Source organism: Brachycentrus maculatus, unplaced genomic scaffold (assembly GCF_059751285.1).
Source record: "Brachycentrus maculatus isolate JH-2025_06_01 unplaced genomic scaffold, ASM5975128v1 h1tg000222l, whole genome shotgun sequence".
Classification (NCBI taxonomy): Eukaryota; Metazoa; Arthropoda; class Insecta; order Trichoptera; family Brachycentridae; genus Brachycentrus; species Brachycentrus maculatus.
Genome location: NW_028280973.1, coordinates 57,789 through 85,305, shown reverse-complemented (window position 1 = coordinate 85,305; position 27,517 = coordinate 57,789). Strand labels below are relative to the sequence as shown.

The window sequence follows — 27,517 nt, the reverse complement described above, 5'->3', positions numbered from 1 at the left end:
GTTTCTTAAAAAAAACCGTCGAAAATATAAATTGAAAAAGTTACGAAGTTCGAGGAAGCCGACACGTAAAAACAGAAACTGTCAGTGACAACTGATACCAATACGTCGTGTTGGGGAAACAAGGTTCTATCTAACACATTTAGGTATTTTCACATTTAACTCTAACTCTATTCAGATTTAAATTTCGGTTCGATCTGTATAAAAATTACAACAAAAAACCAAATCAATCGTCAGAAATTCAAAGGGAAACAAAGTTCTATCTGTTATTATGAAATATCATTCAGAGAAACATGGTTCTATTTCGACTAATTTCATACTATATCTATATAGTATTCAAGCTGAGTTTTGTGAACCGCCAAACTCGAGTTTTGTGTGATATAACTGGTGAATTTATTAATATTCCCGAAAATATGATACAGAAAGGTAGTGTAAACATAAATTTTTCATATTTTGAAATAAAAATCAGTAATTTTCGCGATAATCTGTGGAATTTACAATGTTGAATTCATCATTATTTACCAGAGGCAAACTGTTTGCTGCTAAAAAAGTACTCAACAAGAAAAATTGTTTGGAAAAATGCAAATTTAATAAAATATTAAAAATATATATTTTCGTTCCACCAACTTCGGCAGTAGAAACAAATTAAAATAAATATTTTGGCTATCTAAGTGACTGCAACAAGGTTCTATTTGAGATGGAACGTTGTTGCATAGTATTATTTGAATAATTTTGAAAAATCTCAAGGTTACAAAGTTCTATCTGAACTTTTTTTACTTAAATATTATTTATTATTCCAACTGGTTTCGCCACAGTGCGAAATGAACTAAAAAAAAAAAACAATTATTCGAAGGACCAGTCTTATGGTATTAACAATAAGACGACGATTCTACAAGGTTGAAATATTTAGATCGATTTGGAGTCGTGTTACTCTCCCTAGTTAGTTCGATGATTTATGCTCGAACTTTCAAGTACTAAGGGACGGCGAGTTCGATAAATATCTAATAGCACATATGAATAAAGAACTAACCTTTTATTCTTATAGTTGGTCTTGATCCAGCGCTGGGATCAGGGCGATTCTCTCTTGATGGTGGTGATGGGGTCACAAAATACAGCGAGGTATTCACAACAATTCAATATAGAGCGCCCGCGTGAAGAGTCAAATTGCAACTGTTTTTTTTACTTTTGTTTTCTTTTGTCTTGTATTCGGGCAGTCGGGCGTCGTTCGAAATTCAAAACGTACTACCGATAAGTACCGGCCAAACCATGCCCCCCGCCTTGGAAGTTCCTAGAGCTTCCGAAACCGTCGACGCAAACCGAAAGAACCACAAACTCCAAAACGATCAAACACGAATGTTGAAGAGAGAGAAATAATATGGAAAAATACTTAAATAAAGGGATAATTAAATAATTCATTTCAATTTGAACCATAAGAGGTTTGAGGTAATTCTCTCAACACTTTCACTTGTTCGGAAACGTCCAATTCAATACAATAGGAAACTTAATGCAAAAAAAAAAACTGAGATAAAAAAAAATGCAAAAACAATAGATAAACAAACTACTATTGATTTGGAATTGGACACAGTTTAACAACTGGCCTTTTGAAGCTGGTGGTTTGGGTTCTGACCAAAGCCACTCTGGCAATACCATCGGTGCCAGGGTATAATTCTTCTATTCTTCCTAGAGGCCAACGTAAAGGAGGGATGTCGTCTTGTATAATTAGAACTTAAGTACCCACAGTTACCGGGTGATCGGGTGTACACCACTTTTGGCGCACTTGCAATGTATGCAAGTATTCCAACCTCCACCTTTTCCAATATTCTTGGACTAAACTGTCTAATAACCGTTTACGATAACCTAGACTATAACTGTTTGTTTCCAAGGCCGGAAGAGATTGCAAAGGTGTAGACATGAGAAAGTGGGCGGGAGTAAGGACTTCCGGATGAGGTTCGCCCGATAACACACAAAGGGGTCTAGAATTGAGGAGAGCCTCTATTTGTACTAATACCGTAAGGAGTTCTTCATAAGTCAGTAATTGACTTCCTATTACTCTATATAAGTGTGATTTGAAACTCTTAATATTTGACTCCCAGATTCCACCAAAATGTGGACTATGAGGTGGAATTAATTTCCATTCTATACGACGCTTAAGCATTTCTTTGATTATAATATTGTGGTATTCCTGCGATACGGTTAACTTATAAATATCTTCTAACTGTGCCTTAGCTCCAATAAAATTTGTACCATTATCTGAGTACAAACATGATACAGGTCCTCTTCGCGACAAAAAACGTTTGAACGCGGCTAAGAAAGTATCGGAGGATAAGTCCGAAGCAAGTTCAATATGTACAGCCTTAGTTGTTAAGCAAATAAAAAGACACAGATAAGCCTTTTGAGAACGTTGTCCGCGCTTTCTAGTGAGAGTAATGTTTAGAGGACCCGCGTAATCAACACCTGTGTGGACAAAAGCTTTTGCCTCCTGTATCCGATATGATGGAAGATCAGCCATTTTCGGAGTTGGATGTGACGGAGACATGCGGAAGCAGGCATTGCATTTATTTACTCGCCCTCTAATGACGCTTCTGGCAGAAAGAATCCAAAATCTTTGGCGCAGGATAGACATAAGGAGTCCCGATCCCGTATGTAAGTGAAATTTGTGGTACCGATCTATTATTAAATCGACCACATGGTCTCGTTTTGGAAGAAGCGCTGGGTGTTTGGTTTCAAAAGGAAGATCTGCTTTGGATAATCTTCCTTCAATGCGTAAAATACCTTCTTCGTCTATAAAGGGACTCAGACGTTTCAACTGTTTTGATATGACCTGAGACCCCTTTAATTGGCTTATTTCGTCTGAAAAATGCATGCTTTGGACCGCTCTAATAACCACCTTCTCAGCTTCTATCAAATCTGAGACTGTAACTGTCACCGAACGAGGTAACCGTTTTAAAAAACGTAAACAATATACAATTATACGAAGAAGCCTGTCCCAACACGAGACTCTTTTAGACAATTCGTAAAACTCCAAACAATTATTAACGAATGTATTCGTTGTTAGAAAAACTTTAGAACGTTTGTATTCCAATTTTTTATCTTCGGATTCTTCAAAGGAAAATTTATTTATAGGCCACGTAGAGCAATCTTCCCTAGCCCACGGTGGACCGTTTAACCACAGAGGGTGGTCAATTAATTGCGCGGGTGTCAACCCGCGAGATATACAGTCGCTTGGATTTTGCTTACCATTGATATGGTAAAAATATTTGGGATCAAGAAGTTCTTGAATCTTGGTGATCCTATTTGCGACGAATGTGTCAAAACGATGTGGTGATGAGTGAGTCCAGTGTAGAGCGACTGTCGAGTCACTAAAGGCATATATATTTTTTACTGTACACCTTAAGGAAATTGTATCGATGACGAATTTAATAAGCTTTGCTAATAATAAGACTGCGCAAAGTTCTAATCGAGCTAAAGACACAATTTTGAGTGGAGCTACACGACTCTTGGCTAGAATAAGACTTATTTTATTGGGATTATTTGGAACTTCTATGCACTTATAAACACAGGCGCCGTTCGCGCGTTCGCTGGCGTCTGCAAACCCTAATATGTTAAAAGTACATAATTCCGATTCAAAGCCTAAAAATCGAGGCAATTTAAATCTTTTTAGCAGAGGCAATTCTTTTAAGAACTTTTGCCAGGTAGTTTTTATTTCCTCAGGTGGCAATTCATCCCACCCTAACTTACGAATCCATAAAGCTTTGATTAATAATTTCGCATAAAAGATTACTGGAGAACAATAGCCATTGATGTCCCACAACTTTGCCACCGTTGACAACATTGTGCGTTTGGTACATTTAGGTATTGGGCTACATTTTACAGAAACTGTTAAAACATCTTCCTTAGGACACCAATCTAATCCGAGAATCTTAAGGTTATCCTCTTCATTGTCAAATTTAACTTTACTAGTTAAACGATTACTTTCCGGAATAGCATTCATTACTTCCGCCGAGTTGCTTACAAATTTAACTAATTCAAAACCTCCTAATTTGAAAAGTTCAATTAGACTTAGCGCCAACTTAACACCTTCTTCCGTTGTGCGAGTGGACGTGCCTAAATCGTCCATATAAAAATCTTCGGACGCGATTTTGGCAGCGTATGGATATTTATCATGTTCATCTTTAGCTAGCTGCTTTACGGTACGCATAGCTAAGTAAGGACTACATCTCAAACCGAAGCACACGCGATTAAACTGGTATATCTTTATTACGTCATCAGTTTTAAATTTATACAGGATATTGAGAAAACGACGATCTTCAGGACGTACAATTAAATTTAGAAACATTTGCTTGATATCCGCGCTGAGTGCAATTGGAAATAATCTGAATTTTAGAATAACGGCGGGTAATTCTGCTTGTAAATTAGGACCTGGATGTAAACAATCATTCAGAGAAAGACCCGACGTAGTCACCTGACTGGCATTTAGGACAACTCTAAGTTTTGTAGTGAGTTTGTCCGCTCGTTGAACTCCATGATGAGGTATGACATAAAATGGCTCGTTAGAATTACTAAGTGGTATGGGAGAAATAAATTTATTTTCGAGATATTCTTCCATGACCTTATCATAGTCACGACGCAGAGTGTCATTTTGATTAATTTTGCGTTCTAACTTCTGATAGCGAAGTGTCGCAGTTGTAAGTGAATCTCCTAAACAAGATGGATCTCTATTAAAGGGTAGTGCTGTGACGTAGCGCCCAGTGCTATCCCGATGTATGTTTGATTTATAAAATTCTTCACACTGTTTTTCCTCAGATGAAAAACTTGGTTTTTCACTCGAAGGTGCTTCTTCTAATGTCCAAAATCTGGATACTAGTGTCTCAATTGATTCCTTAGAAGTAGTCAAAAAATTATGAATAGGAGGACGAGTATCGTCCTTATCGTAACTTATCAAAGAATTGGCTGAACCTACAATTCCAAACCCAAATGCGGTCTCTATAGCGTCTGGGTTTCCTGGAGGTCCACGTATTCTTTTATCTCGCAAAATTTCAGTAAAGACTTCAGCACCCAGTAATTTGTCTACTGGTCTTGAAATGTGGAAGTCTCTGTCAGCTAAGGACAAATCTTTTAAATAGTTGAGAGATGAGGTATTAATCTCGGAAACTGGAAGGTTATCGGTTATCTTATTTAAAACTAGTGGTTGAATACTTAAATTATAACTAAGATCATACTGCGATTTTAAAACTAAATTTGTTACACCTTGAATTGGTTGCGAAGTATTTGACGACTCGAGTTCAGAAATTTTTGTCATCCGTATAAGTGTGTCTTTAACAAAATAAAACTTCCTTTTGAAAACTGTCAAGCTCTCAAAATTCGGTTGAAAATCTGGATTTAACTTCATTTGCAACACGTTTTCATTATCACACAAGTTTTTAAATTCGGAAAAATCATTGTCAATTTCCGATGCCTGTACTCTAAATTCTTGTGTAATTCGCGTTTCTTTTTGACTTTGATAAACATGTTGAGCTTGTTTATGTAGCTCTTCGATTTCCGCCAAAATATAATCTTTTTTTGCTTTCGCCAATTTAAGTTGTATTTTATCATTCATGTTTACGTAATGCTTATTGCAGTAGCAATATTATCAAAGGGAAACAAATTCACAAGGAATTTAAATATCGAATTTAGTATTGACACCAAATCCGAAACGCTTGCAATCGTAAATAGGTACGCTAGTAATCGTAAATATGTAAATCCGGTTCGATAGGACCAAAAATGGTTTCGCCACAGTGCGAAATGAACTAAAAAAAAAAAACAATTATTCGAAGGACCAGTCTTATGGTATTAACAATAAGACGACGATTCTACAAGGTTGAAATATTTAGATCGATTTGGAGTCGTGTTACTCTCCCTAGTTAGTTCGATGATTTATGCTCGAACTTTCAAGTACTAAGGGACGGCGAGTTCGATAAATATCTAATAGCACATATGAATAAAGAACTAACCTTTTATTCTTATAGTTGGTCTTGATCCAGCGCTGGGATCAGGGCGATTCTCTCTTGATGGTGGTGATGGGGTCACAAAATACAGCGAGGTATTCACAACAATTCAATATAGAGCGCCCGCGTGAAGAGTCAAATTGCAACTGTTTTTTTTACTTTTGTTTTCTTTTGTCTTGTATTCGGGCAGTCGGGCGTCGTTCGAAATTCAAAACGTACTACCGATAAGTACCGGCCAAACCACCAACTTTTCTAAAAAATGTTGCATTAAATTTGCTCTTCGATTTGATTTAATCATATTATTAAAATAATAAATAAGTATTTATTTAGAATATTAGAGAAAATATCATCTAAATTTTCAACCTCTCATAATATGAGGATTCCTCAAAGCTATAAGGAATCCACATAGAACCTTGTTTCCCCAACGCGACGAATAAACAATAATGAAGTCAGCAACACTGTGCAAATCGATCCCGAGCCAGACAAGTTTTGGTAAAAATGGAAGGTAAATTTTGCATGTATTTGCACGTTGCACGTTCGCCTTTATGTATAATTTTTTTCTTCAGAAACATTTTTTGTATTAATTTCGATTTACAATCCGATAAGCGTTGTGATTAGGTACACTTAATCATACATGAATTTACATGAATATTTATATATGACAATTATTATTTCATTATATCGCAGTATTTATTTCCAAATGTTGATTGATTTAATTTTATTATTATCATATATCATATCGCATCTCCTTCGGATAATGGGAAACCCGCCCACGCACACAACAATAATAACGACGTAATCCAATTCATTGATTTTATTTTTATATGGATTTATTATTCGGAATAAACTTAAACTAACTTAAGGTAAACGGCTAAAATACTGACCATGTTTTTGTCCTAGGCTGGTCCATATTTTTAACAAATTAATTTAATTTTAAAATAGCTCGACAATTTTTTAAATTTATTTTTATTTTTTAATGGGATAGGTTTATCCTTAAAAAGTTAAAAAAATAATAGTCAAAAATGCATATATTAAAATCCACGCAATAAACAGTTAAAGGTTTTGTGTTCAATACTGACGTATTGAAAATGGATTATTTCCTAATACAGACCGGTGTCGACCCTATGACTGACTATGAGTGAAATAAGACAGCTCAATTCATATTTTAATATTTTTTTATTATATGTAAACTAAAGTAAGATATAAGTATTTGTCATCGAAATAAGTGTTAAAGTAAGTACTTATGGTACAATTTATCATTTATTAAAAAAAGCATATTGGTTAAAAAGAATGTATTTTTTAAGCTCTCTATAAATTAGTATTTCTGGAATGGAATAAATCCCTCTAGCATTTAGTAACACCGGTTCTGGAATTGTTTTTTATGATTCCTTCAGAAGTATACCATATAATATCCTCTTTTTCTGGTCACTTCCAATTCAGGTACATCACTTTTTGCGATTTATTACAATTCAGAAAAATATTCCCCTTCCTACTTTACAATACAGTACTCATTTTATTTTAGTTTTTACGAGAAAGATTTATTGAAGAGCCTTGGTTTTTATAATTTCTTCACTTCTAACCATTTCCAGTACAGAAAGCATTATAAAGATAAACAATGTATTGTAATCAGTGTAAAAAATGACCTCAACCTATAAAGAATTGTATTAGACTCGTTTTGTCTTTATAACAGCCGATGTAATTAATATTTTCATTCATCATTTTCTTTTGGAAAATTCGCCATCGAAAAACGTTATTTTCGTAAGTTGTCAGCGAATGACGTCACAGAAACGATGGAGTTATTTTAATATTGGTAACATTGCTAAATTATTGGCGGTTCTATTTAGTGATGTCTATGGTCTTCCCTCCCTCTCCCCGTTCATATTCCCCGACAAATTAGTTATTAGTCTGTGGTATATAAATGAGTTAGTCTGTGGTTTCTAGTATATAATCTGTGGCAGGGGGGGTCGACTCGTAAACGTCAGATTGTTCAAAAAACGACCAGAAAATGACGAGACACACTTATACACTAACAAAAACACCAAAACGGGAATGAAAAATACGAGATACCAACAAGTTGTTCAAATATTTCAAATAAATATGGACAGACTATGGTTATAGACAATTATCGATAGAAAAATAGAAATCCGTATATGAAGAACTTGATAATATTGAGTATTATGCCAAAGTTAAAGTTAAATTTTGCGTATGAAAGTGTAGTTTTTCTTACTTAACACAACGCTCCCTTGAACTTCTGCAGCACCCCCCAAATGCGAAAAATTTAAAAACGCCTAGCCAGACTTCCAAAACGCCCACAAAGGGGCGCTGGCACCCCCGTTAAGAAACATAACTTCAGGAAGTGGTGGGCACTCCTTCCTCCCTTTTAAAATATTGTATTTTCTAGAATTTTAAATATAATATAGTAATTTGAAAATTCTATCGTTTTTGTTTTTGTTGAAAAGCCTTATATTTATACAAAGTTTGAAATCATAATTTAAAAAAATTTACCATTGCCATTTACCATTGTAAGGTTGAGTTGAGTAACCATTATTAATCGCTTGAACTCTTTTTATAAATGTCGCGTTTTAGCCGTGACCTTTCTATTTTTGTTTACACTGAAATAAATAAATATAGAAAGTGAAATATCTTCTTTGTAATATTAATATTATAATTTTGAAAATATGTAATACAACAAATTTCAATATAAATACCATTTAACCTGAAAAATGAATGATAAATATTTCGGCGGGTGGATTCGACATTCAGCCGCGGCGAAGTCACGCCCAGCCGGGAGCTTAGTATTTCTAGCCGTTTACGTCACTTCCGGCCGCTGGCGAATATCACTTCCAGCCATAAAAAATCGAGGCAGTTGGCGGTCTTTATATAAATTAGTTAGTCTGTGATCTGTGGTCTGTGGTCTGTGGGTAAAACAGCACGTGTGAGACGTGACGTGATTAATTTAGAGTTTTTAAACATATTTAAAGTCTTTTTCAACCTTTTCTTTCTTCATTTTAATAAATCATGACAGACAGTCAGGCACAATCTGACAATTTACCAAATATTGACATTTCTTATGACGGAGTACTTTATAAGAAATGCAAATTTTGTAAGTGGTGAAATTCGTGGTGTAAAAGCTTCCAGGTGAGTAAATAATTGTTCATTATATTAAAATAATGTTAGAAACTATATTAAGTTTCTTTTTACAATATCGAATTATTATCTTGTAAACATCGTTTTAAATTCTTTACTCAGAAATTATTTATTAAATTTATTCTTTACCTAAAACTGTTTGTTCTCAAAATGCTAATTCTTAATCACCGTCTAAAAATTTGCTTATACAGTGAAACCTGTTAGATTGAACACTACTAGTGCACTGAAAAAAACGTTCAATGTAAGGAGGTGTTCAATTTAACAGGTAAATAAAAAATTATAGAAAAAAAAAATTATGCCAATATAAGTAAATTTATTGTTTCTTTGAGAAAAATTTTTCAATTGTCATTTGTTTTACGTTTTCCATTTGGTACTTGCACAACTGATGGCGGATAGAGTTTAAAGTCTGTGAAAGACCTTTGACCTCATGTGTATTGGCAAAATCTGAGAGGCACTTTAAGCTGGCAAATGCATCTTGAATTGTGGGCTTGGGAATTGGAATTTCTCGAACAATTGGTTCAATTTCTTCGTCTGATGATTCGAGAGATACAAAAAGAAGATCTTCCTCCCAACCAGTTTCTGTGGATGTTTCAAATGCTGGAACATCCTCACAAGGATTATTAAGATCTGCATATCCGTTAGTTGCTGTTAAATCCTGTAATTCTTGTTTATCAACATGACTATCGTTAACACTCGACTCTAATGTCATTTCTTGAATTCCAGCTTTTGCAAAACAATGTGATATTGTTGATTTTGTTACTTCATTCCAGCTTTGAGAAATCCATTCAATAGAGTTCTTGACAGAGACTTGTTAAAGTGAAACGTCCAGATTGGAAGTGTTGTCTGTTGACAGCAAATGGTCTAAGAGCATTTTCTGTATTTTACTTTCAAGTTTTTGATGATGCCGCAATCTAGAGGTTGAGTGCCCGCAGTAGTGTTGGGTGGCAAGAAGACAAAAGTTAAGTTTGAAAATTCAACCACTGAATGGCATGGCGCATTATCTAAAAACAATAAAATCTTTCGATTTTCTGTCAGCATTTTTGAGTTAAAGAGCTTTAAGTACTCATAAAAGAGTGTTCCAGTCATCCGAGATCTAGTGTTTGCTTTCCATACTACAGTAGCGGGAGTTTTCTTGTCAAAAGAGCGTGGCATTTTAGATTTTCCTATAACAAAAGGTTGGAATTTTTCACCTGTTGCAGAGCAGAGAAGGTCAATTGATAAACGTTCTTTTGCAAGTTTGCCACCTTTGCATTTTTTCATTTTGAAGAACAAAACTTTGACTTTGAACACCTCGCCAGAAAAGACCAGTTTCATCAATATTCCAGATATCTCGCATGTCATAACCACTAATAATGTTTTGCAGTTTTTTTTTCCAATTTCCTACAACTTGTTCATCAACATGTGAGCTTTCACCAGACAATGTGCGAAAGTAAATATTGTGTCGCTTGCAAAAACATTCCAGCCATCCATTTGATGCTTTAAAATTTTTTAAACCAATGTGTCCAGCAACAAGTACTGCTTTACCTTGTAATGTTGGTCCAGATACAGGAATATGACGGGCGCGTGCAGCTGCAAACCAGTCGAAAACTCTTTGGTCAAGTATTTTTTAGTCACCAGCAACTCTTGATGGCCGTTTTTTTGAAAGATCTTGGTTTTCATAAGCTGCTGTTGTAATTTTTTCTTGCTTTTTCCAGTTCACAATAGTGCCTACAGAAACAGAATATTTTTTTTGCACAATCTCTGACAGACATTCCATTGTTTATATCATTTATAGTTGAAATTTTGTCTGCCAAAATCACTTCATTATACTTTCTTTTCTTAGATACTGATGAAATGTTGTTAAAAAAAAACAAAAATGTACTAAATGTCGGAAACAGGTCTAAACACCTCAAATGTTAGTGTTCCATATATCAGTGATCAGGAAATGTGACGAGCAATCCAACGGTACCAGGAACGCTTAAAATGGACACAATTACACTATCAAACCAAGTAAATCAAGTAGGCAGACTATATTACCAGGTAGATTTTTTGTGAATATACTTTTTTATCAATAACCAAAGGTGAAATAATAAAAAAAAGGAAAGGGGGACAATGAATTTTTCCAATATTAAAATTATTTAATATTTATTCTAACAGTGGGTAATTAAATGATAATTACTATTTTTAATGTTCAATGTTCAAAGTATAAAGGTGTTCATTCAGAAAAGGTGTTCAATCTAACAGGTTTCACTGTATGCTTAAATTTATTACTGATATTTATTATTTATTACAAATAATAGTTCTTTGCTAAAATTTCAGATCGACTACGGAATGTTAAGGCGACAATGCGATTGGATATGTTCAAGTTAAACATACCGGCGACATATGCACTGTGAAGGCTCGCGTGACGCCGGAGCACAAAGTGCGATGTAAGGCATATGCCGTTACATTAATACGCAATGAAGTAGAGGAAAGAATAGAGTCGTGCCAGTATCACAATTGTTCAGCTTCTCAAGGTAATATATGACTTCTTATTCTGCTTCAGCCTTTTGTCCTTCACTGCTGGATATACACCTCTTCCGTGTCCTTCCAATATTTGGGTCGGTTACTGCCTGTAACCAGTTTCCACCTGCCACAGTGGCTATGTCGTCGGCTCATCTTTTTAATGGTCTTCTACGCCTCTCTTATTTTCCCAAGGTCTCCATCTTAGAACTTTAGATGTCCATCTTGTGAGGTCTTCAGAGTCTTGCAACGTGTCCTGCCCATTGCCACTCGAGTTTTGCTACGCGATCCATGATACCCACTACTTTGGTGATGCTCCTAATTTATTCAGTTCTTATTTTACCAAGCATGAATCATGAATCGATTGCAGCGAAAGACGGAAAAATGTTGACGAATGAAAAAGATATAAAAGAGAGATGGAAAGAGTATTTCGAGGAGGTGTATGAAACACATGCGATTAATAACGTTAGTGACGTAAGTACATTTCCCCGAATATGTGTGAATGATGTTTCAAGAGCGATAAGTATGGAAGAAATTAAGAATGCCACTAAGTCCTTGAAAAATGGGAAGGCTCTAGGATTCGACGATTTTGCCGCAGAATACGTCAAGAATGGTGGCGAAATAGTTCTCACATGGTTGCATAGGCTCTTTAACCGTTGTCTAGAAGAGAGTTATACTCCGGTAAATTGGAGAAGGGCAGTTATAATGCCTCTCTACAAGGGGAAAGGTTCTAGGGTGGAATGTGGGAACTATAGAGCAATCAGTCTATTGAGTGCTGTTGGTAAGATGTATGGTCGAATCCTAATTAAATGAGTGGGAACCATAACAAAGGACAAAGTGTGGGATGTCCAGAGTAAATTTATGAATGGGAGAGGATGTACGGATCAAATTTTTGCCTTGCGCAACATTACGGAAAAGTTTTTGAGCAAAAACCAAAAGCTTTTCTGTACTTTTGTGGATTTGCAGAAAGCGTATGACTGAGTTAGAACGAAGCTATGGAAGGTGTTATCTGAGTATAGGGTAAGCAGTAAACTTATCCAAGGCATTGTATCCTTGTACGAGGATAGCACTGCATGCATTAGGGTAAATGGTTCATTTTCATCCTGGCTTAGCATCTCTATAGGTGTTAAACAAGAATGTGTAATGTCACCATGGCTGTTTAACCTATACATGGATAATTGCATGAAAGAGCTCAAAGATTTAAATGTTGGAGCTAGAATGAATAATTTGACTGTCTGTTGCCTTTTGTATGCTGACAATGCCGATAGTAGAGAAGACCTGCAGGCGTTGGTGACAAAAGTGTATAATGTGTGCAAGGGAAGTGATTTATTGATGAATGTTAGCAAATCCAAAATTATGGTTTTTGAAAGAGAAGAATGTAGATCTGAGTGTGAAATATTGGTAAACGGGGAGATTTTGGAACAGGTAGATAATTTCGTATATTTGGGTAGTATGTTTTCTAGGGATGAAAAGATTGATAAAGACATAGAAAGGAGAGTGAATGCTGGGAACAAAGTGAATAGTGCACTGAAATCAGTTATAGCAAATAAAAACCTAACAGCGGAAGCTAAACTGGCAGTGCACAACGGAGTCCTGGTTCCAACTCTAATGTATGGAAGTGAAACATGGAGTTGGCAAAAGAAGGATGAAAGTAGACTGAATGCAGTCGAAATGCTATCTCTCAGAAGAATGTGCGACAAAACGATTTATGATAGATGTGCGAACAGTAAAATAAGGAAGGAATGCAAAGCTGAGATAAGCATTATGGATCAAATTAAGAAAGGTGTGTTGAGATGGTTTGGACATGTAGAACGAATAAGTGAGGAAAGAATGGTACAACAAATTTATGAGGCGAATGTAAGTGGAAAAAACATGGCACGATCAGGTATGCCAAATACTTGAAAGTGGTCAGGTTAGGAGTCGTAACAATCAGCGGGTATGTATGAGGAGATGCATGAACGTGGAAGAGGCGAAGAATGTTTGCAAAGACAGAGTGGTGTGGCGTTCTATTCTCTCTGCCTACCCCTGCGGAGAAGCGGCGTGATGGTTAGTTAGTTAGTTAGTTTATGAATCTTTCCATGGATCGTTGTGTGCATTTGAGCTTTTCTGTGTGTTTTTGTTTGTGCATGGTCTCTAATGCATTTGTAGTCACTGGCAGTACACATGATTTAGTACAATATATTACAGTAAATAAAATCACTATAAATATCTTATAACTTAATTATAATGTATATAATTAATTTTAACTTTGTTTTAAAATCACTATAAATTTAAAGTGATTTTAAGACAAAATTACATTTTAATTATAAAATGGAAAATCACAAAGTTAGTGCTTCAAATAAAAATCATAATTATAATGTCTACCATTTTCAAAACCGACCGCTACCTTTTGACATTATAATTAAGTTATAATAACCTATTTATATTGATTTTAAAACAAAGTTTAAATTTTATTTATAAAATTCAAAATACTACTTCAACTATAAATTATAATGTACAATACAATACTGAACAGGTATGTCCAGTCTCAATTTCAGTTTTAATAAGATATATAGCTCGCATTTTCAAGTCAAAAACAACAAAAAAAATCGTTTATTTTAAAACACAAATATAGATTTTTTTATCTGTAACCAGAGGGTGACTATAACTAGATGCGAAGGAAGCAAGGAGAGTATGTCAAGACAGACAAGTGTAACGTTTCATCTTCTCTGCCTACTCCGTCGGCGAAATGGGGTGATGGCAGTAGTAGTAATATAAATATGTATGTAATTAATGAAAAAAACTTGGAATTAAGACTTGACTATCGAAATTAAGACTCAAAATATGTATTTACCGACAAAGCACCCTTGACGTTGTATTTTATGAAAATGGCACTGTATAAATCATTCTAAATTACTCTTATAAATTAGATTTTTTCTTATTTAAAAAAGTGTGTATTTATCCCCAGATTATTATTTTTGCTAACTAAGGTTCACTGTGTTAATTTTAAACTTTCAGGAGGTCGTAAACATGCTTTGGCATTTGTAGCATGGCTTAACAGACATTCCGAGGAACCACCGAGGACATCAACAGTGTGTTATTGGAGGAAATCCAAGATGGCTGAGGTTGGAACCACAAAAAAATTCATTATAGCCAAGGAAATGGGAAAAGACCCACATCCCTCCACCGAGCAGACCGTGCTTTATGGCATAGCCTAAGATTTATTATATCACGCCAATATCGCGTCTATTATTTTTATTTTTTAACTGTCATTGCGTGCAATTTGTTTTATAGTATTGATTTTTTGTTTAAACTTACTATCATTTAATGGGATTTGTAGTGCTCTGTGGATGATGGAGTTGAAGCTAGCCAGTTTATGATTAAGTGGATGGGCCGAACAAGAGGGAATTATAGTGTCCGTATGTGTGGGTTTTCCATATACATCAAAAGTAATTTTTTAAATGAATTATTTCTAAACTGAGATTCAAGAAATTTATTTCTTTACCTTCATTATTTTCTAATGTAAACTGTATTTTATCATTACATATATTAATAAAGTTTAGAAAAGAATCTAGTTGTCTTGTTGTTCCTTCCCAAATTACTAAAATATCTAAGTACATAAACCATTTTTTAACAAAATTGAGTAGGGGATGTTTCGAATGAAATATTTCTTTTTCTAAAGGTTTATTATTTAATTATTTTATATGTTTAATACAATGTTTTGAAAGTGGTTTGTAAGACATGCAAGGTATTTTTTTTATGTGTGAGTAAAATAAGTATTTTCTTTTTTATTTTATTTATTTTTTAATGAAATGTTCATGTTATGATATAAACAAGGCAAGTGTTTAAAACCATGATTTTATATACATTTTTCAAAGTAGTATCTTATTATAATAATTATATAAAATAAATTTGGTAAGAGTTGTTTACAGGCTATTATATAATTTCATTATTGAAATAGATTTCCATAACTGAGTTCAAATATTGAGAGAACTGGATAAGGATATTGAGAGAAGAGTGAATGCAGGGAATATAATAAAAGTAATTTGATCAGAGTGATTGCAAATAAAAATATGTCCATGGAAGCCAAGCTAGCGATTCACAACGGCGTGCTGGTACCGACACTAATGTATAGAAGCGAAACATGGAACTGGCAAAGGAAGGATGAAAGCAGAGTGAACGCTATTGAAATGCGCTCCCTCAGACGAATGTGTGGAAAATCATTGTATGACAGAATTAAAAACGAAGATATAAGAAAAGAATGTAAGGCTGAACAAGGAATAATTGAAAAGATTATTTTTTTTTAGATGGGAATTGCATTTATTATTTACCTTGCTTATTATGTACAAGGTTTATAGATCATTTAGTGGAGTTTGTTTCTTCTAGCTAATTAAATATGTTTTATTTGAATCTGTGTTGGAACAGGAAAGATAATCTAGTGTGGGCCAAACAGGAACTTCTCAGCATTTGCTCATTGCTGGGAGGAAACCACGTACAACTCCTCAGGAGGAGGCGGACTGTTGACTGACATCAGCAGACCTTCCGTTCCACTAGAAGAGGGTTCGGCATTTTGTGTCCTACTTTGGTTTATGTTACCAATGTCCTTCACTATTTTGATCATGTATGATACTACCTCTCGTGACAGTTCCTTATGAACTATCGCGGATCCGATGTTGGATAGGTCCTCACCCAGGCTCCTGCAACGCGCCTCCAGCTGTTGTCTTTGAAAGCTGAATAGGGGGCAAAGCATCAACAGGTGAGGGACATCTTGAGGTGTCTCATCATCACACGTACAGCTGTCGATCTCGGAGATCTTGAAACGATGTAGGTAGCTCATGAACCCACCGTGACCCGTAAGGATTTGTTTGAGCTCAAAGCCAGGTTTCTGCAGTCTCCTGAAATCAAAGGCATGGAAAATGGTTGGTAAGAACATTTTGGTTACCTTTTCGGTGGTTTCGTTTAAATAACGATCGTTCCAAAGTTGGAGGGTCCTGCTTCTAATTTGCCTTTTGGCAAAACTTAGCGGGAAGTCGGCATAGTCAGGGGCAGTCTTCTTGAGTGTTGCCTCCCGGGCCTTTTCATCCGCCTTTTCGTTCCCTAGGATACCGCAGTGACCCCTTATCCAGCCGATATAAACATTCTGGTGTCTGCATCTTAACTTTTGAATATCTGTTGTGATGTCCATGACAATAGGGTTGATCGAGTTTCGGTCCGCTATTGCATGGACGCCGGATTTACAGTCTGTCAGGATCGTTATCTGTTTCCATCTGTTGGGGGTTTTTTTAGAACATAAAACAAGGCTTCTTTGATCGCATAAAGTTCCGCCTGGAACACAGAACAGAATTCGTTGAGTTTCAACTTCCTCGACGGCAGCTCTCTCACACCATCGAAGGGTACAAAAGCTGCACCTACTTTGCCGTTCAAGAGACTACCATCGGTGAAGATTCTCAACTCTTCCTGCAATGTCCCAGGTAGAGTCTGGTCATCGTAGCCGTGATCTATGGAAAGTCGTTCAGCTGGATGAGGGAGGGAGAAGTAGTCTCCGACTCCCTGAATTGAAAAGATTAGGAAGAGTTCTTTACGGTGGTATGGACATGTGGAGCGAATGACTAAGAAAATATATGTGGCGAATGTGAGAGGGAAAACAGAACGAGGACGACCGAAAAAGACTTGGCACAATCAGATCATTGAAAACCTAAAATCTGGCGGTGTCAAAAGTGTGCGTAATCGGAGCGCATGCATGACTAGATATATGGATGTGAAGGAGACGAGGAGTGTATGTCAGGACAGAAGAGTGTGGCGTTCCATCCTTTCTGTCTACCCCTGCGGAGAAACGGCGTGATGGTAGTAGTAGTTCAAATATTGTAAGAATATATCCAGAACTGCCGGTTGACAGGTTCTTCTACAGCATGGTAGTCATCCGTTGAATCGGTTGTTTTCTGAAATGTTAAATTTCCAGAAGTTACTTCTTACCGACAGAACATTAATACATTTTTTGTTTTTTGTTTTCAATGAATAAAGTGAAGGTAAATGTATGTGTTACCTGGTTTACTTACTGGTTTTTTCCATTTTTATTTCAATAAAATAAAAGTGGGAAAAACCGGTAAGTTGTTTTATTTTAATATAAAATGTAGGTTAACCAAGATATGGAAGTAAACAAATTATAATGTTTGCAAATTTATTCATTTATTAAAACTCCTTGAAAATTTACTAGACCGCATTCAATTATTACTATTTCATCCATTAAAAAAATATGCTTATGGTGGACTCCTGCATACATTCTTGTCATTGCAAATTCTCTGATTCTACTAATAACGCGCTCAACATTGCTTCGTAATGCGGCTATTTGTTTGGCTTGCCGCACTTCCTGCCGTGTACGCTGCACTCTTGCAGATATGCTAGGGGGCCGCACAAGCTGACATCGCTTGCTTTCGAGAAGTTTGGAAATATTTTTGAATCCTCTGTCACCCACCACATGTGTGCCCGGCTGCAAGTAAGAAATATATCCACTATTTTCAACTGTGTCAGTGTCTGTTCGTCGTGTTGGGGAAACAAGGTTCTATCTAACACATTTAGGTATTTTCACATTTAACTCTAACTCTATTCAGATTTAAATTTCGGTTCGATCTGTATAAAAATTACAACAAAAAACCAAATCAATCGTCGGAAATTCAAAGGGAAACAAAGTTCTATCTGCTATTATGAAATATCATTTAGAGAAACAAGGTTCTATCTCGACTAATTTCATACTATATAGTATTCAAGATGGCGGAATAGCTGAGTTTTGTGTGATATAACTGGTGAATTTATTAATATTCCCGAAAAAATGATACAGAAAGGTAGCATAAACATAAATTTTTCATATTTTGAAGTATAAATCAGTTATTTTCGCGATAATCTGTGGAATTTACACTTGAATTTATCATTATTTACCAGAGGCAAACTGGTTGCTGCTAAAACAGTACACAACAAGAAAAATTGCTTGGAAAAGTGCAAATTTAAGTGCAGGGCACTGGATTCCAAAAGATGTAAGAAACATCATTCATAAAAAGCATTATGAACTGTCACAAAATGAAAAAAATAATTTTATTTCTAAAATATCATTTTGTTTCCGAAAGAAAAAAGTTTACGTTTAAATACTATTTAAAAAATGAATCATTCATGTTTCATATATGCAAAATATTTTATTTCGAAACTCTAGATAGGTATTTATCAGAAGGTTATTTACGGTGTCCACATTAGAAGACGCTACAACAGGTATACCTTCACAACACAAAAGGGGTAAACATGGAAAAAAAACACAAAATTGCTAAGAAAAAAGGCGCTTGGTCAGGGATCATATAAATTCATTACCTCATGTCTTCTCATTCACTCATGTCTTCTGCTATAGCAAATATCTTAATCAACAATAAATAAGTGGAGGATATTATTGTCAAATACTCAACTCCCGGACATTCAGCGGTTCAAGAAGTGGATAATGTACACTCTAGAATTGAGAGTATTTTGAAAGTGTCAGAGTATTATTTACCTCTTTCCCTGTTAATGCTGTTAAAACAGATAAACACTTCGAAATCATATCGTATTGTAATGCTCAATAGAAACGATTTTAAAGACTTTACCCCTTGCTCAAAATATTTCAAATATACGAGTATTCCATTTACTAAAGTAACAATTCTTCATTTTACAAAAAATCACTTTCAAGTGGCATTTAAAACAAGTCATGCAATAGACGTGGAATGGTCCAACGTAAACATATTAGCAACTAACGTTCAAACCAGAAACAACGGTCCAATCTCTCTAAATCCAATACAAGCACAATTATAAGTAAAATTACTCCAAAACCAGATAAAAATAAGCGAAACTTATCGGAAGCTAAAATCGAATCGATGTTCAAATGGATTCCTTTAATTGACAGAGAATTTTATAATGCTTTATTTAGAGAATTAAGTCTACTTTTTTTTGCATTTATTATATTTTAATCAAAGTTTTATTGTGTTATGTTTATTTCTGTTAAATTGTTTCCTATAATATAAAAAAATATCAACCTTATTTATGATAATCAATATCCGTTATGTTTTGTTTGTTTTTTCTAATGTTATTGATACTAAAATATTCAAAAAAATATTTTCATTCCACCAACTTTGGCAGTCAAAACAAATTAAAATAAATATTTTGGTCATCTAAGTGAGTGCAACAAGGTTCTATTTGAGATAGAACTTTGTTGCATTGTATTATTTGAATAATTTTGAAAAATCTCAAGGTTACAAAGTTCCTGAACTTTTTTTTACTTAAAAATTATTTATTATTCCAAGTTTTCTAAAAAATGTTACATTAAATTTGCTTCTAGGTTTGATTTAATCATATTATTAAAATAATAAATAAGTATTTATGTAGAATATTAGAGAAAACATCATCTAAATTTTCAACCTCTCATATCTCAAAACTCTAAGGAATCCACATAGAACCTTGTTTCCCCAACACGGCGTGTTGTGCGTCCACCATAACCGCAAGAAATAAAGTTTATCACGCCGTCGGGAGTGCGAGATAAAAGGTATTTTAGAGTAATATTTGTGTTTATACTCTGACCAAGTTAACGCTTGATATATGGGATCTGTGGGCTTTTCAATTTGAATTTCAAAGCAGTCAATAATTGATTGCACTTTGCAATATCTTTGTATAAATGGTATGGGTAATTTATACCCTATTTTCTCAGCAGATGGCCAGCAAATAATTTTTTTTAAACAAGCAGCTAGAATTTTCACAGTTGATGTGAAAATTCGATCCACTGTGCTTTTCGACATCCCAAATTGAAGGGCGAGAATAACATAAGATTCGTTTAATTTTTTTTTTAAGTAATCAGAGTAGTGAGAGCATCACAATTTACTTTAGAAGTTATGAATTCTATAATGTGGTACATATTTTCAGGCAATCCTAAACATAATTTTGGATTTTGTTTTAAAATTAATATATTTGCATTCCTTATATTATTTGAATTTATGTCAATTTTATGTTCAGAGCCTAAACTGGATTTAATGGACATATCTGACATATTTTCTTTATCAGACTCGTTTTCTTCATCAGATAGACTGACATAGAACGTTCCTTTCTGTTCCTTTTAATTCTTTTTTTAAAAGGTGAGCGAGCAATTTTCTTGCACTCTACCCGAGTTGAAGTTGATTTACTTCTAATTGCAGAAATTTTATTTAAATTAACTTGTATTCCTTTATTACAATGGCTTAAAGGGTTAATTATATTAGCGCATGTTGGCGATGATGAAGAAACTGATACAGAGAGTACGGTGGTTCAGAATATGTTTTACTTGTACATGGTATAGGCCCAGGCATAACAGTGCAATGTGGGGGTGGCAAAGAACAGACTTGAGGTACAGAGTAGGATGTAGAAAGCAGAAGTTTCAGAGTACTTATCTTTAGCTGCCATTCTGCTGAACTTGTGTCATGTGCAAAGGGAGCAATGGACTCTTGCGCATGTCCCAATAATGGAGTAAGTGACTCTGAAGTGTTTTGTCACTAAAAATATGGGGAATCACATGCTGCTTTAAAAATGGACAACATCCCATTAAACTATATTTAATATAGTTCTGCAAGTCTTCTTCGATCTGTAAAATAAGTTTAAAATTATATTTTTAAGAACAGGGTTGTGGATCTGAAACTACTTGTAAATGTAACATGAGAGCCATGATTTGTGAGCCACAAAATCGGAAAGTGATCACGCTGAGAAAAGCGAACGCGTGGAATACAAATGTCAGATGTTGACATTGTATCATATATTGTTAATATGCCCCAAACGCATATTTCTATACAATTTGTTACTTACAGGAAAATATTTATATTTATTATACATATCAAACATAATGTATTTATGTCATAATACTTAAATTAAAATGATCTTCGCAGCAGTAAATATTTGTTTTGGCTGAATATATTTTTACACTTTTTATCACCCGATACCGCTTCTTTTCCATTATCGGATCCCTTGGAATATGGAAAAACAGTTTATTCGGCGAATTGATTGATGCGTTTCTACACTCAGGCACAACGCAACGAATTTTTTTTTTTTAAAACGATGATCGGAAACTCATGACTTGACTGCTCGACACAACAACACAAATGGTGGTGTAGTGTTTACAAACAATCCACACCACTATACTACTACTACAGCTCTAAACCATAGACAGTAAACAGCCATCATCCATTCACAGTCACTCGGATCAATTTAGAAGCGATTCGAATCTGTCTCAATTGCAGACTCACCAGCTAAACAGTCGCGGCATTAAAACTATTGATGGTATGACCGTACAGTGCAATGTGGGGGAGTGTACATCTCTTCATTCGTTCAATTTCAAATTCAAAACCCTCATCCGCACCCAATGGTGCATTGGGCACTGCATCATATAAATGCAGTGTTATCTTGATGGTTAACACATGAAGGAAAGGTGATCAGCCCTCCGCTTCAGGCACCAGTCCAGGGTAATATTGAATAAATAAAAGTGTGTTCCCCCCCTGGGAATTGATCCTGGGACCTCCAATACGGTAGCCGAGAGTGCTGACCATTACGCTACGGAGGCGGACTCCTCATACATATCCAGTGATTATTCCGAACCCAGGAACTGGCCATTTTCAAGCATTCAAGCATCACGCCAAGTTTTCTTCGGGCTTCTTCCATTTTTTTTCCAACTACATTCACCTCATAATTTTTTTTTTACTGTTATTTCTTCACTAAATTGACTCACATACCCAAACCATCTCAACACACCTTTCTTAGATTTCCCGATAATGCTTGTCTCGGCCTTACAAATACTTGTATGTATGGTATGGTATGGTCAGGTTAGGAGTGGGAATAATGGGCGGGTGTATGAGGAGACGCATGAATGTGGAAGAAGAGTAGATTATTCTCAATATTATTCATATTTAAAGCATTTACTTTGTGGTTAGTCATTTTTACTTATTCGTTTTTGACTAACTAAAACTAACTAACCCTCACGCCGCTTCCCCGCAGGGGTAGGCAGAGAGAATCGAACATTATACCACTCTTTGCAAACATTCTTTGCCTCTTCTACATCCATGCATCTCCTCATACATACCCGACGATTATTACGACTCCTGACCCGGCCGCTTTCAAGTATTTGACATACCTGATTGTGCCGATTTTCCTCGGTCGTCCTCTGCTTCTTTTTCCAACTACATTCGCCTCATAAATTTGTTTAACCGTTCTTTCTTCACTCATACGTTCCACATGTCCAAACCATCTCAACACACCTTTCTTAATTTTATCGATAATGCTTATCTCAGCCTTGCATTCTTTCCTTATTTCATCAATCATCTATCATCATCGAACATCTATCAAACATCGTTAGAAATTACTAACTGATGAAATTAACTGTAACTGAAAGCGACACACTTACGGTTACGTTTGTATTTATTATTTGTATTATATTATTTCATCATTCGAACATCTATCAAACATCGTTTTGCCACACATTTGTCTGAGAAATCGCATTTCGACTGCATTCAGTCTGCTTTCATCCTTCTTTTGCCAACTCCATGCTTCGCTGCCATACATAAGGGTTGGAACCAGAACTCCATTTGCAGGTCTTCTTTGCTATCGGCAAGAAGAACAGCGTCGTCAGCATATAAAAGGCAACAAACGGTCAAATTATTCATTCTAGCTCCAATATTTAAACCTTTCAGCTCTTTTATGCAGTTATCCATGTTTAGATTAAACAGCCACGGCGACATCACACATCCCTGTTTAACACCTTTAGAGATGTCAAACCGGGATGAAAAACAGCCATTTACCCTAATGCATGCAGTGCTATCCTCGTACAAGGATGCAATGCCTTGGATGAGTTTACTGCTTACTCCATACTCAGATAACACCTTCCATAACTTCATTCTATCAACTCGGTCATACGCTTTTTGCAAATCCACAAATGCGCAGAAAAGCTTTTTGGTTCTTTCCCAAAAACTTTTCTGTTATAACGCGCAAGGCAAAAATTTTATCTGTACAACCTCTCCCATTCATAAATCCACTCTGAACATCCCACACTTTATCCTTAGTTATGGTTCTTACCCTTTCTATGAGGATTCATCCATACATTTTACCAACAGCACTCAAAAGACTGAGTGCTCTATAGTTTCCACATTCCACCCTAGAACCTCTACCCTTGTAGAGAGGCATTATAACTGCCCTTCTCCAATCCACCGGATTATAACTCTCCTCCAGACAACGGTTAAAGAGCCTATGCAACCATGTGAGAAATATTTCGCCACCATTCTTGACGTATTCTGCGGCAAAATTGTCGAATCCTAGAGCCTTTCCATTTTTCAAGGACTTTGTGGCATTCATAATTTCTTCCATCTATCTCTCTTCACCTATCTCTCCTGAATCATCATTCACACATATTCGAGGAAGTGTATTTACGACACACATGCTGTTATTATTAATTGCATGTGTTTCATACACCTCCTCGAAATACTCTTTCCATCTCTCTTTTTTATCTTTTTCATTCGTTACCATTTTTCCGTCTTTCGCTGAAATCGATTTCATACATCCATTCACGTTTAGAGTTCGGGAGTTTTTGACTTCTTTCCAGAATATTTTTATATTTTCTTTGAATTTTTTTATCATTTTTACTCCTTCTTCCTTTCTCAACATACATTTTTGTTCACTCACCCCATGCTTAACTTTCATTTTACATTCCTTGTACACTTCTTTAACCGATTCATACTCAGTGGACTTTTTATTCTTCACTGCTATACAATCTAACCACGCATTCTTCTTATCTTTCACTAATTTTTTAACATCATCATCCCACCATGCATCGCCTTTTTTTCTTCCTTGCACCGCTATACCACACACTAACTTACTAACTAACTAACCATCACGCCGCTTCTCCGCAGGGGTAGGCAGAGAGAATAGAGCGCCACACAACTCTGTCCTTGCAAACATTCTTCGCCTCTTCCACGTTCATGCATCTCCTCATACATACCCGCCGATTGTTACGACTCCTAACCTGACCACTTTCAAGTATTTGGCATACCTGATCGTGCCATGTTTTTCTCGGTCTTCCTCTGCTCTTTTTTCCACTTACATTCGCCTCATAAATTTGTTTTACCGTTCTTTCCTCACTCATTCGTTCTACATGTCCAAACCATCTCAACACACCTTTCTTAATTTTATCGATAATGCTTATTTCAGCTTTGCATTCCTTCCTTATTTCACTATTCGCACATCTATCATACATCGTTTTGTCGCACATTCTTCTGAGAGATCGCATTTCGACTGCATTCAGTCTACTTTCATCCTTCTTTTGCCAACTCCATGTTTCACTTCCATACATTAGAGTTGGAACCAGGACTCCGTTGTGCACTGCCAGTTTAGCTTCCGCTGTTTGGTTTTTATTTGCTATAACTGATTTCAGTGCACCTTTCACTTTGTTCCCAGCATTCACTCTCCTTTCTATGTCTTTATCAATCTTTCCATCCCTAGAAAACATACTACCCAAATACACGAAATCATCTACCTGTTCCAAAATCTCTCCATTTACCAATAGTTCACATTCAGATCTGCATTCTTCTCTTTCAAAAACCATAATTTTGGATTTGCTAATATTCATCAATAAATTACTTTCCTTGCACACATTATACACTTTTGTCACCAACGCCTGCAGGTCTTCTCTGCTATCGGCAAGAAGAACAGCATCGTCAGCATACAAAAGGCAACAGACAGTCAAATTATTCATTCTAGCTCCAACATTTAAATCTTTCAGTTCTTATGCAATTATCCATGTATAGGTTAAACAGCTACGGTGACATTACACATCCCTGTTTAACACCTTTAGAGATGCTAAGCCAGGATGAAAATGAACCACTTACCCTTATGCATGCAGCGCTATCCTCGTACAAGGATGCAATGCCTTGGATAAGTTTACTGCTTACCCCATACTCAGATAACACCTTCCATAGCTTCGTTCTATCAACTTGGTCATACGCTTCTGCAAATCCACAAAAGCACAGAAAAGCTTTTGGTTTTTGCCCAAAAACTTTTCCGTAACGTTGCGCAAGGCAAAAATTTGATCCGTACATCCTCTCCCATTCACAAATCCACTCTGGACATCCCACACTTTTTCCTTATGTTTCTCACTCTTTCAATAAGGATTCGACCATACATCTTGCCAACAGCACTCAATAGACTGATTGCTCTATAATTCCCACATTCCACCCTAGAACCTCTACCCTTGTAGAGAGGCATTATAACTGCCCTTCTCCAATCCACCGGATTATAACTCTCCTCCAGACAACGGTTAAAGAGCCTATGCAACCATGTGAGAAATATTTCGCCACCATTCTTGACGTATTCTGCGGCAAAATTGTCGAATCCTAGAGCCTTTCCATTTTTCAAGGACTTTGTGGCATTCATAATTTCTTCCATCTATCTCTCTTCACCTATCTCTCCTGAATCATCATTCACACATATTCGAGGAAGTGTATTTACGACACACATGCTGTTATTATTAATTGCATGTGTTTCATACACCTCCTCGAAATACTCTTTCCATCTCTCTTTTATATCTTTTTCATTCGTCGCCATTTTACCGTCTTTCGCTGCAATCGATTTCTTACATACATTCAAGCTTAGACTTCGGGAGTTTTCGACTTTTTTTCAGAAAATTTTTATATTTTCTTGGAAATTTTTTGTCATTTTTACTCCTTCATCCTTCCTTAACAAACGTTTTCGTTCACTCACTCCTTGCTTAACTTTCATTTTACATTCCTTGTACACTTTTTTAACCGATTCATACTCAGCGGAGCTTTTATTCCTCACTGCCAAACACTTAAACCACGCATTCTTCTTCTCTTTCACTAAATCTTTGATATCGTCATCCCACCACGCATCGCCTTTTTTCCTTCCTTGTACCGCTGTACCACACACTACCTTTGCTGATTCACACACACTTTCTTTTTAATGTTTCCACATGTTATTTATACTTAGATTCTTTCTATCCTCTGCAATCAACCTACTGCATTTTTTTTTTTTTTTAATTACCTAACGTCCAAGTGACTGAAATCTAGCTACGGCTTATGCAACACCGTTTATCATGTCCCTACTCAGGATTCAACTTTATAAGTTTCATAGCCTATGCCTACTTGTGAGTGGATTTACTCTTTATGTTTAAAGTTACTATAATTTCATGTAATTCATGAGTGAAAATTCTAGTCAAAAACACTCGCTATCTCGCTAGAGGCATGAGTTTATACATTTCAATGATTCTAAGTTAGCAGTGAAGTTACTTAGGTGTATGATTTTAATTCTTGATTTTACTCAGGTAGTGAATTTACTTGTTTATTCTTATATCTATGTGTATACTTACATTTCTAGCTAATACTTACATTGCGCCTAGGAAGCCAACACGCTTAACTTAATATTACACTTAACTAACTTATGATTAAGTAGCGTCTGTGTGCGGGCGGCTGGAATGGGCGGGCTCGTCGGGGGGGGCGGCAGGTCCAAGTGTGTTGGTGATATGATAATGTAGTGGAAGTCTGTATTTGTACCTAAAGGGCATTAACGAAGCATCCGTTCCGTACGAACCGAGGTCGCGAACGAGAGGATTTCTTTGGTGTTTATTTGTGTTTGCTTTTTGCGCGTTGAGTGAAAATTTCAAAAAGCATTGTTTAATTGTGTCGATTTTCCGGCGATCGTGTGAACCTACTGCATACGTCTTTTACAAATTTACTCTTTAAGTCGTCATTCTGCAGTTTTTCTACTTTGACTCGAGAGGGAGCCGCCACCTTGTTTGTTTTCAATATTAGCAATATTAGTATATAACCACTCACCGATGTTAGTATATAGTTAGATATTAGTATATAACCACCGGTGAGTGGTTATATACTAATATTAGTAACATT

The 27,517-nt window shown here is 35.7% G+C and overlaps 1 protein-coding gene, 1 long non-coding RNA gene and 1 pseudogene across 2 annotated transcripts in view; 1 reads left to right on the top strand and 2 right to left on the bottom strand.

Annotated features, from left to right (window-relative positions):
- Window positions 1-4,056: 4,056 nt before the first annotated feature.
- The window catches only part of LOC148306835 (uncharacterized), a 37,801-nt gene continuing 14,340 nt past the window's right edge, over window positions 4,057-27,517 (bottom strand). The window contains exon 3 of the mRNA XM_088264301.1: window positions 4,057-4,101. Coding sequence (XP_088120427.1) covers window positions 4,057-4,101 — 45 coding nt within the window. The remainder of the gene's footprint in view (window positions 4,102-27,517) is intronic.
- LOC148306837 (uncharacterized) lies at window positions 8,891-11,595 on the top strand. The gene is made up of 3 exons (XR_015837942.1): window positions 8,891-9,119; window positions 10,951-11,147; window positions 11,427-11,595. It is a non-coding gene; the product is annotated as an uncharacterized LOC148306837 (long non-coding RNA).
- Window positions 17,767-21,585, bottom strand: LOC148306836 (uncharacterized; annotated as a pseudogene).